General features: G+C 60.1%; 1 protein-coding gene across 3 annotated transcripts in view; it reads right to left on the bottom strand.

The window, feature by feature from the left end:
- The window catches only part of SEPTIN9 (septin 9), a 160,741-nt gene that overhangs the window by 75,449 nt on the left and 68,716 nt on the right, over positions 1–16,576 (bottom strand). For all 3 annotated transcript variants that reach the window (XM_046674609.1, XM_046674611.1, XM_046674610.1), the window contains one exon: positions 2,281–2,922. In XM_046674609.1, coding sequence (XP_046530565.1) covers positions 2,281–2,922 — 642 coding nt within the window. The remainder of the gene's footprint in view (positions 1–2,280; positions 2,923–16,576) is intronic.

The following is a 16,576-nucleotide window of genomic DNA, read 5'->3' as shown; positions in this document are numbered from 1 at the left end:
TCTCTGCAGACTTGCTGAAACAGCCTGGGCTCCAGGAAGCCCCCTGGCACTCGCACACTGTTCCTCAGTGGCTGCCCACCCACCATCCTGCTCCTGAGGCAGAGCCAGCCTGACCGGTCCCAGTGGGCCTGGTCTGCGAAGTATCTGCCGCTAGAGGAATATGTTCCAGGACATGCCCGAGGCTGTGCCCTGCCCGCTCCGATGACCCAGGGCGGTGCCACCCTGAGCAGACAGCCCCTGCTTGTCCCCTGGAGCCAGGACCACCTCCTTGCCCATCCAGCGCCAGCTGTCATCAAGATCCGGATGAGCCCGGTGACGACCGTCTACCCGGCCACATCCTGTTTGACGCAGCTGAGCGTGAACACCTCACCCCCGGGAGGGGGATGTATCCGGTGGCAAAGGCCCTGGACCAACAGAAGACAGTAAGGAAACAGCCCCCCTGCCCCTACCTGAACACCGGCCAAGCTTTTATCCCGACACACCGACACCACCGTGGTTGGGCGCACAGGGGTGCCTCCACAGGGTCAAGTGTAGGTGGACGGCAGAGAACACAGACTCACACATACCCAGGGCTGGAAGGGACCTCCAAAGGTCCTGTCCCTGGCCACTCAGAGTGTGGCCCAGTGCTGCAGGAAGTTCAGGGTCTCAGGCCCTCACTCCCACCCCGACCCGCTCAGTCAAACGTGTGCTCAAAAGAACGTGGCTGCCACTCACATCAGAGTGTGAGGAGGGCCGGTCTTATCCAACATGCCAGCCTCATCGCAAGCCGAAGCCCTCCCCGTCCTGAAGCCCACTGACCACTGGGAAATTCTCATTCCAAAAGGAAAACCAGAAAGAACTGAAAGCAGGGACTCGAAGAGACACCTGCACACCCACGTTCCCAGCAGCTTATTCACAATAGCCAAGGAGGAGAGCAACCCGAGCGTCCACTGCAGATGACCGGGCAAATAAACCGTGCTCAACACACACAATGGGGCATCGTTCAGCCTTGCCGAGGAAGGGCATTCTGACATGTTACAAACCAGATGTACTCTGAGGACATTGTGCTGAGTGAAACAGGCCAGTCACAAAAGGAGAAATACGGTGTGATTCCTCTTACATGAGATCCCTAGGAGTCAAGTGCACAGAGACAGACAGGAGGACGGTGGGCGCCAGGGGCTGGGGCAGGGGGATGGGGAGTGAGTGTTTAACGGGGACAGGGTTTCAGTTTGGGAAGATGAAAGACTTCTGAAGCTGGATGGTGGCGATAGTTGCACAACATGAATGTACTTAAAGCCACTGAACTGTGCTCTTAAAAACAGTTAAAATGGTCAATTTTATGTTTACATATTTTACTATAATTAAAAATAATAATTTTTAAAATGTCAATCAAAAACCCAGAATGTTCTGCTCGTCCAACCCAAAGATGGCTTACGGAACATTTACCGAGATCTGAGTCCTGCGATCAGAACTGGACCCAGCTTCCATGGGGCTCACATCCCAGCAGGCACCCTTACACGGCCCCGTGGGGCCTGGGTCCTTGCTGGGAGGGCAGCAACAGCGCCCCACGGCCCAGGGCTCCCAACAGGCGGTGCGTCCCACAGGCGTGGGCACCACGTCCCTACAAGTTCCCCACGTGTGCAAGTCCGAGTCTGGGCCACCTCCTCCCTCACCAGAAGAGTCCCAAACGGAGCTGCCACAGGTATCCTGGGCTCCTTGTGGTCTCTTTGCCTCTGGCCACGCCCCTCCCTCCCTGGGGAGGAGGAGGAGGAAGACCCTCTGATGCAAGACCTCAGGAGAGCAGGATGCCCTCCTCTCACGCCCAGCACTCGCAGGGCAGCCTGCACGTCTCCTCGAGCAGGAGGCTGCCTGCCCCCAGCGACACCCTGGGACATGAGAGCCCATCCTTGGGTCTCAAACCCTTTCCGCCCCCATGAGCCTGCCCCGGTTCCTGTCCCCCTTATTTCCAGGCCTCCAGCCCCCTGTGTCCCAGGCTCACACGGCATATATTCTACACCACGGCCCATGCCAACCGATCCAGATCCAGGGGGACCCTCTCAACCCAGAGGTTCCCCCCAAAGTCTAACTCAAGTGCAACCCACTGCATCCTGGTCCATCCCCAGTGGACAGAAAGGGCGCCAGACCCCGCCCCTGAGCCTTTGGACACCTGCGCTCGCGTAGTCTCAGGTCTCCACGGAAGCACATCCCCCCCATATTCAGCTTCTTCCTCCAAGATTCCATGGCAAAGGCAGCTCCCCACCCCCGGTCCCCGCAGTGTGGACGCGGCGCTTGGCTACTCACCCTCCTGGCTCTTGGGTGGGGCTTCGGCCGCGGGGGGATGGGGCCTGGGCTCCAGTCTGCTCTGCAGCTGAGACATGGGGGCGGGTTCTGAATTCTCCAGCGTCTGGGGCGGGATGGGGGAGGCGGGCACCTCTGCTGGCTTGGGCACCTGGATCTCAACCCTCCTGGGGGCTGCGTCAGCGGTGGGGGCAGTGGGCACCTCGGGGATCTTGGAGGTGGGGGTCTCCATCCTCCGGTGGGCCGACTCCTGGGGCTTGACTAAGGTGATCTCCGTCCTCCGAGGGGCGGGCTCTGGCGTCTTGTGGCCCAGCCCCTCGGCCCGCTTGAGCCCGAACCGGGATGGCCCAGCGGCACCAGTGTTCTCCACCTGCTTGGACGAGATGTCGATGGAGATCTCGGTGCGCCGGGACACCGGCTCGGCCTTGGGCCCCGAGAGCTCCACCCTCCGCAGGGCAGCCTTGGGGGAGCGCTGGCTCAGGGAGTCCACATGGCGGGCTGCAGGCTCTGAGTTCTTCACACCCAGATCCTGGAATTTCTGGGTGGAGCTGGCCACCGTGGTCCGGAGCAGGGGAGTCTGGACCCTCCGGGGTGGGGTGGAGTTGGGCGTCTCGACCTCCTCAACCTCGAAAGATCTTTTCAAGGCTGAAAGATAAAGAGAGGAGGATGTGATGAGTGGACGGCTCAGGAACACCTGGGAACATCAAAAGGTAGCCAGCAGGGATGCTGCGGCAAGGGCCCCCGGGAGACTCTTGTACCCCATCACCTCTCAGAAAGAAAAGGGGACAGCCCCCCTCTACAAGGGGACTCAGAGACGCCAGCAATCTCGTGTTCTGGGAGAGAGAGAGACACAGCGCTGGAGCTCCGAGGACACGGGCCTCTGACCTGCCACGGCCACGGCACGGCCTCTCAGCTGCATCCTCTACAAGATGTTGTGGCTCAGGTGGCCTTCGGTCCTTTCCTTTATCCCTCCCTTCCTCCACCCAACAGACACCATCAGCAAACACCCCACCACCAGCAACAGTGGGGGACACACGTCCCCTGAATAATAGTCACAACCATAGGCAATCAGAATCACGATGGGAATGACATCATCACGTCAATAACAGCATGAAGAGCCAAGACGAGAATGTTTAATGCCGGGGAGGCACTGGGCTCCCTGTGCACGATCACCGTCACTCCCCACAAAACCCTATGATGTAGACACAGTACACATGGGGAAACTGAGGCCTGGGTGCTTAAGCAATGTGCCCAGTGGGGCAGAGAGTGAGTGGCAGAGCCAGACACAGCCCCGTTGAACTGCAAGGCCCAACGTTCTCACCACTTGGTCGTCTGTGGTTTAACACAGTTTCTGGCAGAATAACACAGACACCTCTGTGGTCCACACCACCTGACTTTCTTAGTCCTCACCCTCCTCTGCATCTTCCTCCATCCCATACTGCTCGCCCCAGCCAGACCTGGGCCCACGCTAGAGAGTGACCACGTGACTCCCGCCCCGCAGCCCAGCATCTCCACCGGGCCACCGCCATCTCCACCAGGATCTGCCCCCTCCGAGGCAGTGGGGACAACGCCTGGGAAGCCGCCATCCGCACAGACTCTGCAGCCACGCTGCAAACGAGAACCAGCTGCTCCGGGTTACAAAGCCCAGAGCAGGAAGGGGCCCACGTGGCAGGAACGTTCACCAGCTCCTTCCTGGCTGGGCCCACAGCTCAGCCTTCAGCGGCCCACAGGGTCTCCCCAACCCCTCTCCCGCCTCACCAGCCCCTGGCGCTCAGGATTTCATGGGACCCCACCATTTCCTCCCCGACCCGCAGCTGGTCCCCGGCCCCCAAAAGCTCTCCAGGGCCATTTCAGCAGCCCCTCCCTCCAGGCTTCTTTCCTCCAAATTCCAACACAGCTCTCATGTCTTCCCAAGAGACAGCACCTCCTTCAGATGATGAGGGTATGGGGGGCAGCTGAATGGGTGGGGGGCTGGGGAGGATGTGCTCTTAAACGCTGGGGTGATGGAGGCCATAGTCCCTGATAGGTGGCCGCCTGAACTTCCAATTCCCCAAATTGGCACCCCTGTGGGAGCCTCTCCAAGCCCTTAGGCACCCGTCCTTCTTGGTGGACAGAGGGCATAAAATCCTGGAATGCAGAGGCCCTGCAGGGACTGGAAATGTCCACGGAGGGAGGGAGCTGTGCAGATTTTGGGAGCTGGTAGGTCATCCCGTGCCCTGTCTCAGGGACACATCTGCTGCTCAGCCCCCTTGCTGCCGTGCAGGCATGCAGGCCCCGCCGGTGACCTCTGGCTGATAACATACGTGGCCAAGGGCAGCAGAGTCCTGAGCCAGGGCGCAGGGTGTGCCCGCACTGGGATCCCAACTTGGTGCAGCCCCGCCTCTCCACCGGGGCTCGTCACCGAGATGACGGCACAGCACAGACTGCCCATCCCAGAGGAGCCTGCAGTGCCCTGAGGAGAGGCCAGAAAGTCCGGAGCTGAATGCTGGGCGCTGCATCCTCCTGTGGTGCCCAGGGCCACCTGAGGCATTTGGTCTCCCCCTGTCTCGAGAGCACTGTCCAAACTGTCCCCAAACGGTGGCTCCTGTCTGTCTCTGAGCTCCCTAGAAGAGGGGTTGGTGCCCCAGCCACCCGGGCACGGGCATTTCCAGGCGTCCTTACTGGTGGTGGTTCCCTGGGGCTGAGTGAGAAAACAGAAACCAGGCAGGGGAGGGCCTTTTCTCAGGTTTGCCCCAAGAAGCTAAGAAGACCCCTCCTGGAAGTCCTGGCGAGGTCTGGGCCCCCATTTGGAGAGGTCCCTCCCTGGGGAGTCCATCTGGAGGTATCCCCCACTGTCCACTCACAATTGAAGACCCTCCCTGCAGATGCAGACTCAGGCATCTACCGTCCCGATGTGGCGGCGACTTTGAGGGACCCGCCCCCACCCTGTCCCCTGAACTGAGCCAGCCCGCTCCCAGGAACACTCTTCCTTCCTCCGGACGTCTGCGTGGCTCACTCCTGCCACCCCAGCTGTCTACACCCTCTCTTCTCTTGCTGCTTCGAGTGTCTTCGTGGCGCATGTCACTCCCTGGCCCCGTACATCTGCGTGCTTCTTGTCCGGCTTTCTCACCTGTCTGGGCGATTACCAGCCAGCATGGTCCCATCCCATCAGTCCTATGCTCTGAGAGAACAGGGGCTGCTCCCACCATCAGGATGGTGACAACTCAGCAAACGTCCGGGGTCGTTACGGTTGTTCTTGACAGTTTACGTCATCCCCCCAAACAGGCCCACCTCCTCCTTCTCTGAGTTCAAGTCCCCCCAAAGCCAGGCTCACCCTCACCCTCTCCCAAACCCTGCCCCCACCAGTTCACGCCACGTCATCCAGGCCAGGTCACGATCGTTGGGATTGGCTTCAGGGGGGTGTGTTTGGGGTCCCTGGGGACACAGCCGACGTCCCCTCCCCCGTTACACCACCAGCCAGCTCTCCATCCCTTTCTGGGCCTCAGGTGCTTCTAGACAGCTTAAAGGCTGGACTACATCACGGGTCTGTAACTGCGGGCACGGAGCCCTGGGGAGCCCCAGAGGACGGGCCTCAGCAGGGAGCCACTAGGTCTTCCCCCGCATTTCAGCCGGAGGAGCCCCACTTTCCTCTAAGGTCCTGCGGTGGGTTGAACCGTGTCCCCCAAAAACCTACGTCCCAGAACGCGTGATGTGGCCTTACTGGGACAAGGGGTCTTGCAGATGCAATTAAGGCAAGGATTTGAGATGACATCAGCCCAGACTTAGGATGGGCTCCAAATCCGCCAAGTGTCCTTATAATAGAAAAAGGAGGGGCATCTGAGCCCCAGAGGAGAGGCCATGTGACCTCGGAGGCAGCGGTCCAGCGATGCTGCCCCAGGCCAAGGAACACCGGGGCCACCAGCGGCCTCGAGCTTTGGGAGAGAGCGTGAACCTACCCACCACCTGACTCTGGACTTCTGGGCTCCAGAACCACGAGGGAATCCACTTCTGTGGTCTAAGCCACGCAGTTTGTGGTCATCGTTACAGTAGCCACAGGACGTCAACACAGGGACCATTAGAAGGATGAAAGCTCTGGGCTGCAGGACTCTCAGGGGCTCTTCCCGCTGGCGCTGTCACCCTGTCCTGCACCCCAGCCCCAACCACACTCAACAAATGTGCAACGGATGGGCCGATGGAAACGTGACTGAGCGACTCCAGAACCGTCCAGGGACCCAGAGGAGGAAAAGCTGCCTCATTTTCTCTTTCCTGGAATCACACAAAACCCCAGGTGGTGGGAGAAGTCATCAGGGGAATAACACTGCTCTAAATTTACACCAGAACATTTGATGATGAAACCAGATCATTTTTCAGGGCAGGCTTCGTGAGGGACGCCCATGCACGGCTGCCTCCCCACGGAGGACGTCCTGACATGAGTAGCACCCAGCTGGGAAGAATTAGGAGACAGCCTGTCACGAAGGTGGCAGGACAGGGTCCTCCAGCATGGGGTTCTTCCCCCATGAGAGTCCTAAAAACATGTGCAGGGTCCTGCACACACACCCCCTTCCCGCGAGGGTAGAGGCAGAAAAGGGGTGTCCACATGTGGCCTCAGAAGCCAGCAAGAGTGCTCAAGAGGTTGTCGTTTTGCAGATTTGAAACCTCTGCATGACTGCACTCAGATCTGATAACCGTCTGCCCGAGGGACCGATGTGGCAGAAAAGCGGCCTTTCACTGGACCAACGCAGTGGGGAGTGGCGCTGGCTGCTCCCTCTCTTGTCTGCAGGATGTTAACACAGTGAGTGGGCATGCAAGTGACCCCCAGCTGCACATGACAAAGTGGACTGGCACAGAGCATCAGACAAATACGGGGTCGGGTCGTAGTGGAAGGTCCCCCACACCGCCCCTGGGAAGGAAAAATACGGCCATCTCGCAGAGGGCAGGAGGTGCTCACCTCTGCGGACACTATTTCCAAAATAAGGATGCCCCCCTCCTCCCTCCTCTGAATTCAAGTCCCCCCAAAGCCGGGCTCGAACCTCCCCTGCTCCCAAAAGCCCTCCTGGGCCCTTCTCCATTCTGCCCTCCACGACACGCACAAGAGCCTAAAGACGGCTTGTGCGCTGGGCCTCCGCTGGGAATTCATCCCAAGGACACGATCAGAAGTACAGAAAGATTTATTGTACGAGCACGTTTGCATCAGCACAAAAACAGCAAATGCTGGAAACAATTCGGGTTTACGTAGATTTTCTAAACCCATATGCTGAAGTCCTGCGCAGTCATCAAAATCACAGTTTTGAAGATGAGAAATGCTGAGAATATTAAGTAAAAATAGCAGGATACAAGATGTATGCAAAGACCCTGCTTTCGTCTCACACACACATGTGCAGTGCGCACGCACAGCTCACAGAAAGCGCCGTCTCTGGATGGAACGAAGGTGCGTGTTTTTCTCCAGCAGACTCTCCTGCCTTCTCCTGACGGCCTACACTGAACACAGGTCCCCTCATATTTTCAGGGGATTAAACTATCAACGTGGTTTTTAAAAAGCAGACCTTGCCGATTTCAGGAGGGGGGTGTGGGTGACCACACGCTGGCGGCCCGCTCCATGCCTTCCCCAGAGCCTGGCCCTCCCCATCATCGAGCCCCTCGGGTCCCAGGCAGAGGCCAGAGCCCCCTAGCCAGAAGCAAACCTTCCCAGCAGGCAGGCCGCCGAAGCAGGAGCAGCCTGGGTCTGGGCCTGTTTAAGGAGGAATGTGCTGCACACAAGGGGCCATTGTGAAGGCCGCTGCTCTGACCGCAGGCTGCCGGCCAACCTCTCCCGGCTCCCGAGCGCTTCCTGGTGCACATGGCGGGCCTCGGCCTGAGCAGGGGGCTCCGGCAGGCCACAGAGCCCACTCCAGCCAGGAACAAATGTCAGGCAAAGAAACGCCGGGGCCCAAAGTCAGAACGAACCCACCCACAGCTCCTACGGGAGGGAACAGGTGCTGCTGTCCGGTGTAGGGGCCGGTTCTGGGCTCAGGCTCCAGGAGCACCCGCCCTGAGCAAACAGAGTGCCTTCCAGGGAGCAGCAAAGCAGGTTCTGTCCCTGAACAGGGCAGCCACCCAGCAGCCACAGTCAGGGGCCCGGGGAACCCAGAAGCATGGTGCCAGGCTGAGGGTGCCTCCTTGCTCTCTGTCCTGAGCCCGCAGGAGAAGCCACAGGAACCCCCCCAAAGGTGACTGCACAGCGGTCAGGACACACCGAGCAGGTCCACGATCATGTGCCACTCCTGGGGTGAGCTAGATGCAGCCCCTCGTCCTGCTCTCCTGTGAGGGCTGGAGGGGAACTCAGACAGGGCCTTAGGGTGGGCAGAGGGGGTCTGGCTGTGACGGACAGGGAGCTGGGAGGGTGCAGGTGGGGCAGGGAAAAGCCTCTGGAAGGAAAAGGAATCAGGACAGTGGGCCATTTAAATAACAAATCCTCCAAAGGGAAGGAACCCAAGGGAAGAAAGCTGAAGGGACCCAGCTGAAGAATGAGTGAACTGGGGAGAGCAGGGGCTCGGGACAGGGTAACGCCAGGCAGAGGGAAGTGCAGGACACAGGCCCTGTGTGCCTCGAGGGGAGAGCCAGCCAGAGGATGGTGGGGAGGATGGCAGGGTCCTGCGGCCCTGAAGCAGACGGCACCTCTTAGTTCAGGGCCAGGAGCCAGGCTCCCACAGGAAAGTGACCCGACCACAGCAATCCCCAAGCCTCCGCTTCCTCGTCTGCTGAGCTGCAGGCGCTGACAGGACGACATGGTGGTGCCCGTGCAACGATCATTACTGCTGTTGGTACAATTATAATTGGTACCATCTGCATGTGTGCACCCCGTGGTGGGCATGCACCATGCACATGTGGTCACTCCACCGACGGCTGAGGCTGCACTTGCTTTACCCGTCCGTGTCCATCACAGCCACAGCCACGGGCCAGCATCTGCCCCTCTGCCCTTGGGCCTCTCCTGGTGCCCAAGCCTGGAAGGCAGGAAGAAGTTAACACTGCTCTGTGACTCCAGCAGCCTTTAGGCCCTAACTGGAGGGTGGGACAACTCTGGGGTGCACGGTGCTGGGGGGGCTGAGCTCCAGCTGCCCACAGCCAGCGCCTGCTAGGAGGCCTCTTAAAGGCCATCTCCCCTCTGTTTCACTCCCACACTCGGGGACCCCCGGGATCACCTCCCCCTTGAATCCTTGTCTCAGAGGCTCCTGGGGGCTCGGAGCACCCCTGAGGGTTCAGTGGAGGAGGGGATGGCTAAGGGGGCAGGTAGGGCAGGGGTGGGGACGCAGGCTCAGCACAGAGGAGGACGCAGACAGGGAAAGTGGGAGGGGAGTGCCCTCAGGAAGCAAAACCGTCCAAAAGGAAGAGCTTAAAAATAGACGCTGAGGCCGCGCGGAACCGAGCGGACAGTAAACAGCACGTCAGCCAAGCAGCACCGTCGGCGAGGCACGTGTGTTTAACAACAATGACAACGACGGCAAGAGGCAAAGTCCACACAAAGGAAGAAGGCAGAAGGTGCCGGAGCCCACGGCTCAGCATCCTTTGCCCTCTGCCTTCCCCACGGCCAGGCCTGGCTGCTGCAGGGCCAGGCGCAGTCTAGGAGCTGCTCAGAGCCGTGCCCTGTGCCCTGTGCCAGCCCCATTCTGCCTCCAGCTCCAGCTCGGGGCCCCGCATGGTGGCCGAGGGCTGATGGCTGCCCTGGGCTTGTCTGCACACGTGGCCAGCTGAAGGCAACCTGAGGTATGCGGGCAGCGTGCACACGGCCCCAGGTCCCGGGCTGTCCCACCAGACACAGGCCTGCATTTCAGCACCCAGCACAGTCTGACCAAGGGTCTGCCCTGTGGCCTCTGGACAAGGAGGAACCAGCTGGACCCACTTCCACTTAGCCCCGGGGAATGTGCAGGGAGAGCAAACAGTGTCCCTGAGAACTTCAGATTCACCAGGGTCTCGACGCCCAGGGGAGACCACTCGGCCCCAAGTAAAGAACATGAAGTCACCCTCCTGCCCCTCGATTTATTCTGGTGACTGTCTTTTGCTCTGGGTGTTAGGAGGAGTTGCTTTCTCTCTGCATCTGGTGCCCTGGGCCTGGGAGACACGAGCGCTCCGGGGGCCCCTCCCCCTCACGGCCTCCACCCAGGCGGCCTGCGGAACAGGATGGGCGAAGGAGCAGGTCTGACATGCCCCACCTGGGCTGGGTTTCCCTCATGGGGCCGAGAGAAACCAACGAGCCCCCTCTGTCCTTCCCAGGCCGGAGCTGCTGCGCTGCCACTCGCTGAGGGCAGCCCTTCCCGGCCCCGTGACATTTTCGGGCACAAGAAAAGTGCAAAGTGGGAAGCGGAGAGCTGGTGACCCCAGCCCCTCCACTAGGGACACAAACAGGACTTCCCGTGACGGGCAGGGAGCCCAGTGGCAGCTGTGGTCACCAGCTAGCCCCCTGGATCGATCCCAGACCTCCTCTTCTCCCCAAATTCATGATGTTACTTTCTTTCTGGAAGAAGCCCTCTAGCAACCTGGCAGTGAGGACGTCGGGGAAGCAGCCCCAGCTCCCAACCCCCTCCCCGAGTCCAGCCACCCAGAACAGGACAAGAGGTCCTATCCAGTTCCTTTACAGCAGCTTCCAGAATCTGCTACGCTGTCTGCAGAGGACACTGGTCCAACAGTGGTCCCCAAAATGGTACGTCTAAGTCCTAACGCCCGGAACCTGTGAAAGTGACCGTATTTGGGAAAAGGGTCTTTGCAGGTATAATTAAGGTAAGGATCTCGAGCGGAGACCATCCTGGATTAGGGTGGGCCCTAAATCTTCCTAGAAGACAGAAAAGAAGACACATGGAGAAGGCCACGTGAAGACGGAGCAGAGATGGGAGGGATGTGTCTACCAGTCAAGGGACGCCAGGGACCACCGGCAAGACCAGAAACTGCGAGAGGGGCCTGAACAGACCCTCCCTCGGAGCCTCCAGGGGGGACCAACCCTGCCCACCTCGATCTCAGACCCGGCTCTGGAACTGTGGGGGGCTAGGCCTCCCCTGTTTCAAACCCCTAGGCTGCGGCACTCTGTGAGAGCAGCGCCAACACAGCAGCCGAAAGAGGAGGAGGACTTCCGACGCCACTCGGTCTGCTTCTCCAGCTGTGCATCCTAAGCCACTCCCCGTTGTGATCCTCCAGCTCTGAGAAGGGGACACAGATGCCCTAGAATCAGTTTGGCCTGGCGGGAAGGAGCCTCACACCCCTTGGCCCACGTCAGCCCCCCAGCTCCCCCGACCCCTCACAGCTGGTGAACGCCACCCTCCACCCCACGGTCCCTTCCTGCCGCTTGCCCCTGCCTGGCCTCAGGGCTCCCCCCACGTCTGCCTGGGGCGAGGGCCCATGCATCCAGCCCACTGTCATCAGTCAGGGTGCCTCTGCACTCCCAACAGGGTCCCAGCTGGGGCAGCGAGCGATCTGGTTGCCCTACTTACAGTGGGTGAATTACCGGTGTTCACCTCCCCCAACAGGGAAGGGTCCTGGGCAGACAGCACAGCCGCTCCTCCGCAGGTGCCATTGAAGCCACATAGTGACTTCTGCGTCAAGAAATCTCCCTACGTGGAGTAGAACCCCAATAAAGGCTCTGAGGAACCCACTTCCCAGGCCTGGGGCCAGCCATGCCTCGCAGGGGGCCACTTCCCCGGGATGAAGGCCTCTCTGTGCTGGCTCCCCCCATCGGCCCAGTCCCCCTGGTTGCGACAACCCCGGGCCATTCCGGGCAGACTTTAGAAGTCAGCTGAAGAGGCTGGACTTGCTTTTTTCCTTGACTAAAAGCTACAGGAACATGAGCTGACGTGGGCCAAGAGAATGACCTGCGCTGATGGACCCATCTCCCCTCCTCTCTCACACCCACTGTTGGTCTCTCCACTGACCACGCCGTGGTCCCTCCTCCAGAGCAGCAAGGGATGCGGGCCGCAGCTCCGAGTGCAGAGATGCAGGAAGAGGGGGAGGGGTTTCCTGACCCAGGGTGGGGACGGCAGGGCGGCTTCACAAGAAGGGTGGGGATGTCTCCCTGAAAGGCTGAGGAGCAGGGTCTAAGGAGGATATAGGGCCGCCCTGCCTGGAGGGAGGCCCCCCCCCCCCCCCCCCCCTCCGGGACAGATGACCTTCGGCCTGGCAGCCCCGACCCCGGGGTTCTGTCCAGGAGAGAGAACTGCCTTGCAGGTTCCAGGATGGAGCACAGGCCCTCCCCGCACGAGGGGCCCCAACCATCTTCTCAGCCCATCTCCTCCTCCTTTCTACCTCCACCCTCCAGCCGTCCCCACTTCCCAGATGGGGAGCCCCCCAAGTGCTACACCTTGGGATGCTGCCCAGCCCCCTGGACCATGAAGCAAGGACCAGCCCATCGCGCCCTCCATGAAAGAGGCTCTGCAAACCAACTCTCCCTCGGTCCCCGCCTCGTGGGCTCTCTCCCACGTGACTAAGCTGGGTGCAGACCAGGACCTGGAGACCCTCAGGTACGTGTCGGTCAGTCTTGATGGCACTGGACTGAGCTGCCAGGCTGGCGGTCAGCAGGTCCAGTTTCCTGCTCTTCCCTTCTCGGTTCTCAGCCCGGCGACCGTGCACCCGGGTGGTGGTCATCCCCGATCCGCTGGGGCACAGGCACCACCCCTCCTTCCTCACCCCACTGAGCACTGGGTGAAAACAGTAAAAGCACTTAAAAAAATGCAAAAAAACAAAAAAAAAAAGCCTAACACTGGGGGCTTGGCCCAGGTGGAGCCCTCCATTAATCACGCCACCTGCTGAGGGACGCCAGAGGGACGGACGGGACTTTGTGCTGTGGCCTGGGGGCGGGCAGCAGGTGGGTGCTGCCCAGGCCAGTATGAGCAGTGGCCTAATTACAGAGCAGGGCAACCCCAGGCAGCAGAGTTCAGGCCCTGGTCAGCCTCCGGTCAGAAGAGCACCCAGGAGTCCAGCTGCTGCCCTGGCCCCCTGAGAAATGAAGTGTGGAGGGCATGACCCCAAACTGGCCGTGCTGGACCGGACAACAAGCTGGAGACTCCGTGACCACAAAGCCCTGCGTGCACCAAGATGGCCTTTCAGGTTCGGCTCCTGCTGGTCCTGAGGGTGGGGTGGACCTGGTCTCTATCCTCAAGGACACGAGGGGTTTGGCAAAGCAGGAGGGGGATGGAAACTAAAACAAGGAGGCGGGTTCATTGCGTGGGAGAGGCCACAACCAAACACTGAGAAGATTCTGGAAGGGGCCCCGAGGGAGCAGTAGCACCTCCACCAGATGGGCCACCCGGCTATTCCAAAGAGCCCAGGTAGGGCCCGAGCAAGGCCGCCTGCAGGGCTCTCACACTCGAGGCCCTCCTGGGCTCTCACCAGGGGTGACAAACTCCTGGCAAACTCCACACACCGATCCAGAACTCGAGAAGACCCCTGGAAACCTGAAGCGAGCTGGGCATGGCCTGCAGGCTGGGACAGACCACCGGGCAGTGGGTCAGAGGGTCGGATGGGACGCTACCACACTCTCTTTATACAGACAAGGAGGCCGAGGCCCGGGGAGGCCAATGGTCACTCAGAGTTTGGCCATGAGGGACATCCAAGCCTGGTTTCCGGATCCCCACTCACCCCACACCCAGAGCTCTGTGGTCCCCGAGATGGGCTGCTGTAGCGCGCTGACAGAAGCCCCACAAAGGTATGTCTGTGCCCTGATCCCAGAACCTGTGTGTGTGACCGTATTTGGAAACAGGGTCTTTGCAGATCTAATTAAGAGTCTCGAGATGAGATCATCCTGGATTGAGAGTGGGTCCTAAATCCAATAATGAGTGTCCTCCTGAGAGAGAGACAAGGAGAAGACAAGAGACACAGAGGACAGGCCGCGTGAAGACGGGGAAGAGGCAGGAGGGATGTGTGTACGAACCCAGAACACCGAGGGGTGCGGGCACCCAGCAGCCAGGAGAGAAGCCCGGGGCGCGCTCCGCCTCGAGCTCCAGAAGGAGCCAACCCTGCCCACACCCTGATTCCGGACGTCTGGCTGCAGAACTGTGCTGGAAGCCCCCACTTTGTGGTGCTGTGTTACGCGGGCCACAGGAAACTCATCGCTCACTCCGACGCCATCCACCAAGCCTTCTCTCCCACCAGAAGCCCCCGACCGGCCTCTGCCCTGAGGCTCCCAACTGCGCAGGGCACATCCAGCCGCTGCCTCCAGGCAGCAACCAACTCACGCTCTCCTTGTTTCGTTCTTATGAGCCTCCAGGTGCTCACCTGCGCCACACAGTTTTAGGGGAAAAACCTCCTAAAGGATGAAACAGACCGTCCTCTGGGCAGGGTGGGCACTGAGCCCCAACCGCCCCCAGAGAGTGCCCAGCCCTCACTGTGAGCCCGGAAGGCGTCTTCCTTCTGCCTGCACTTTCTTCCCGAGAGACGAAGGGCCTCTGGGGCAGGCAGTGTGCCTGCTGGGCCACAGGTGGACAGAAAAACTACCCCCTCCAGGGCCATACCCCATAAACGGACAAACCCTCAACTCTGCTTACAGCCTGTGGGAGAAGGAAAAAATGAGAGCTGTTTACAGCAAACTCCAAACCATCAGTGCCTGAGAGCTCCTGGGAGACCTCCCCCACCCCACCCCACCCAGCCCCATGACCTCTGACCTGCCTGCCGGCCACCTGGGGCCCAGCTACTAGTCATCACCTCCCAGATTCCCACCTTGTGAAGCCCCCAGACAGCCAGGCCCTGCCAGGCCACCAGCTGCAGGGGACTTGGAGGAGGAACAGGGCCAAGCCCTTACCCACTTAGAGACTGCCTGGGGTCCACCACACCAGCAGAGACCCAACCCACCCACCGGCCTGAAAGATCCCCGAGGGAGACGTCCAGGGCAGCAGAGGGAAAGAGCCTGCAGGAAATGGGGCTGCAGGCAGGAGTTACGCTTTTCTTAACTAAAAATGGAGAATTTTAGCCAAGTTGTCCTCGGCATGACTGCCCAGTGTGGGAGGGTGAGGGAGTTCTGCAGACGGGCCAGAGCTTGGGGACTGCCGGGAGAGGCACTGAGTCGCCAGAAGTGCTGTCTCCGCCCCACCCGAGCCAGGCAGATGACCCCTCTGGCCTCAGTTTCCTGGTGACAGACAGGAAGGGCTGGACTGAAGGGCCCCTTCCAGCTGGGCCACTGTAGGCCCCAGTGAAGGCCGTTTAGAGTTCTGCACCAGCTCCAAGTGAGTCTTGCTGCTCCTGTAACAACTGGGTCCAGCAATTCCCAACACGTGGCAGAGCTGGAGGAGCCCGCCCATGGGGGACAGGGAGGGCCAGCCCACCTCCCCTCCTGGGCAGACGGGCAGGACCAAGGCTCCAGCCACATTCCTCTGCGGCCGAAAATGCAGCTGCCTATGGTGCCTGCAGAGATGTCCCCAGCAGCCTGCGCCTTCAGGCAAAGCTGCCTTCACCCCACCCAGCTCCCCACTCTGGAGCTGGAAAGAGCCAGCAGGGACCCAGTGGCCCTCGCTCTGTGCCACCCACTAGGGGACCAGTCACTTCCTGGGTCTCTCAAACCGGCGTGGGAGTTCAGATTGGATAAGCTGTTTTTCTTTTTGACAATGAACTTTTAAAAATGATATTTATTGCTCTTTTCCTGACTGTAAAACCAGTTTACGTGCAATGCAGAAAATCTGCAAAACACAGAGAAAAACACCTATAAACCCAAGTCCCAGAGAGCCACCGTCAACATTTTGGCCTGCGCCCTCCAGTCCTCTGACTGTGTATATATGTGTGTGTTCTTCAACGGGCTCGTGCGTGACAGGCTCTGTGCTGCTCTCCACGTAGCATCACGCAGCTCCAAGCTCTGCACGCTCCCAGTCATTCTCTACATTCCTTTGCAGTTCTAAAGTTCTGGTTCCAGATCATTCTCAGCTCTGACTGTTGATCAGAATCATTTCTGGGTCTGGTGAAAAAACAGACTGCTGGCCCCTGCCTCTTGGAGGTTCTGGCTCAGGAAGGCCGGGTGGGCCTGGCACCCCAGGGTGTGTCCCAGGGGCAGGCAGTGAGGACCTCTGCCCTCCCGTGGGCTCACAAGCCTCCTCCCCACCACCACCGCCCCCTCCTGAGAATCCTCAAGGATAAAACCCTAAGCACCAACCACCCTGGAGGCAGCCCTGGCCAGTAACCCCACACACCCCCACCTTTCCAAAAGTCACCCAAGGTCACTGTCCAGCCTCAGCTGCCACCACTCGGCTCCCGGGTCGGTCACAAACCAAAGGACGTACTGGGCACTGCTGGGAGCAGAGGTCCATGTGATGAGGGGGCGTGTCAGTCACAAGGCCCCAAAACCTGCCCAAGGCCCACGCTGTGTTTACCTTACAGAGAA

The sequence above is a fragment of the Equus quagga genome, chromosome 11 (genome assembly GCF_021613505.1).
Source record: "Equus quagga isolate Etosha38 chromosome 11, UCLA_HA_Equagga_1.0, whole genome shotgun sequence".
NCBI lineage: Eukaryota > Metazoa > Chordata > Mammalia > Perissodactyla > Equidae > Equus > Equus quagga.
Note: the sequence above shows the minus strand (reverse complement) of the source record. Positions and strands in the feature narration are given on the sequence as shown.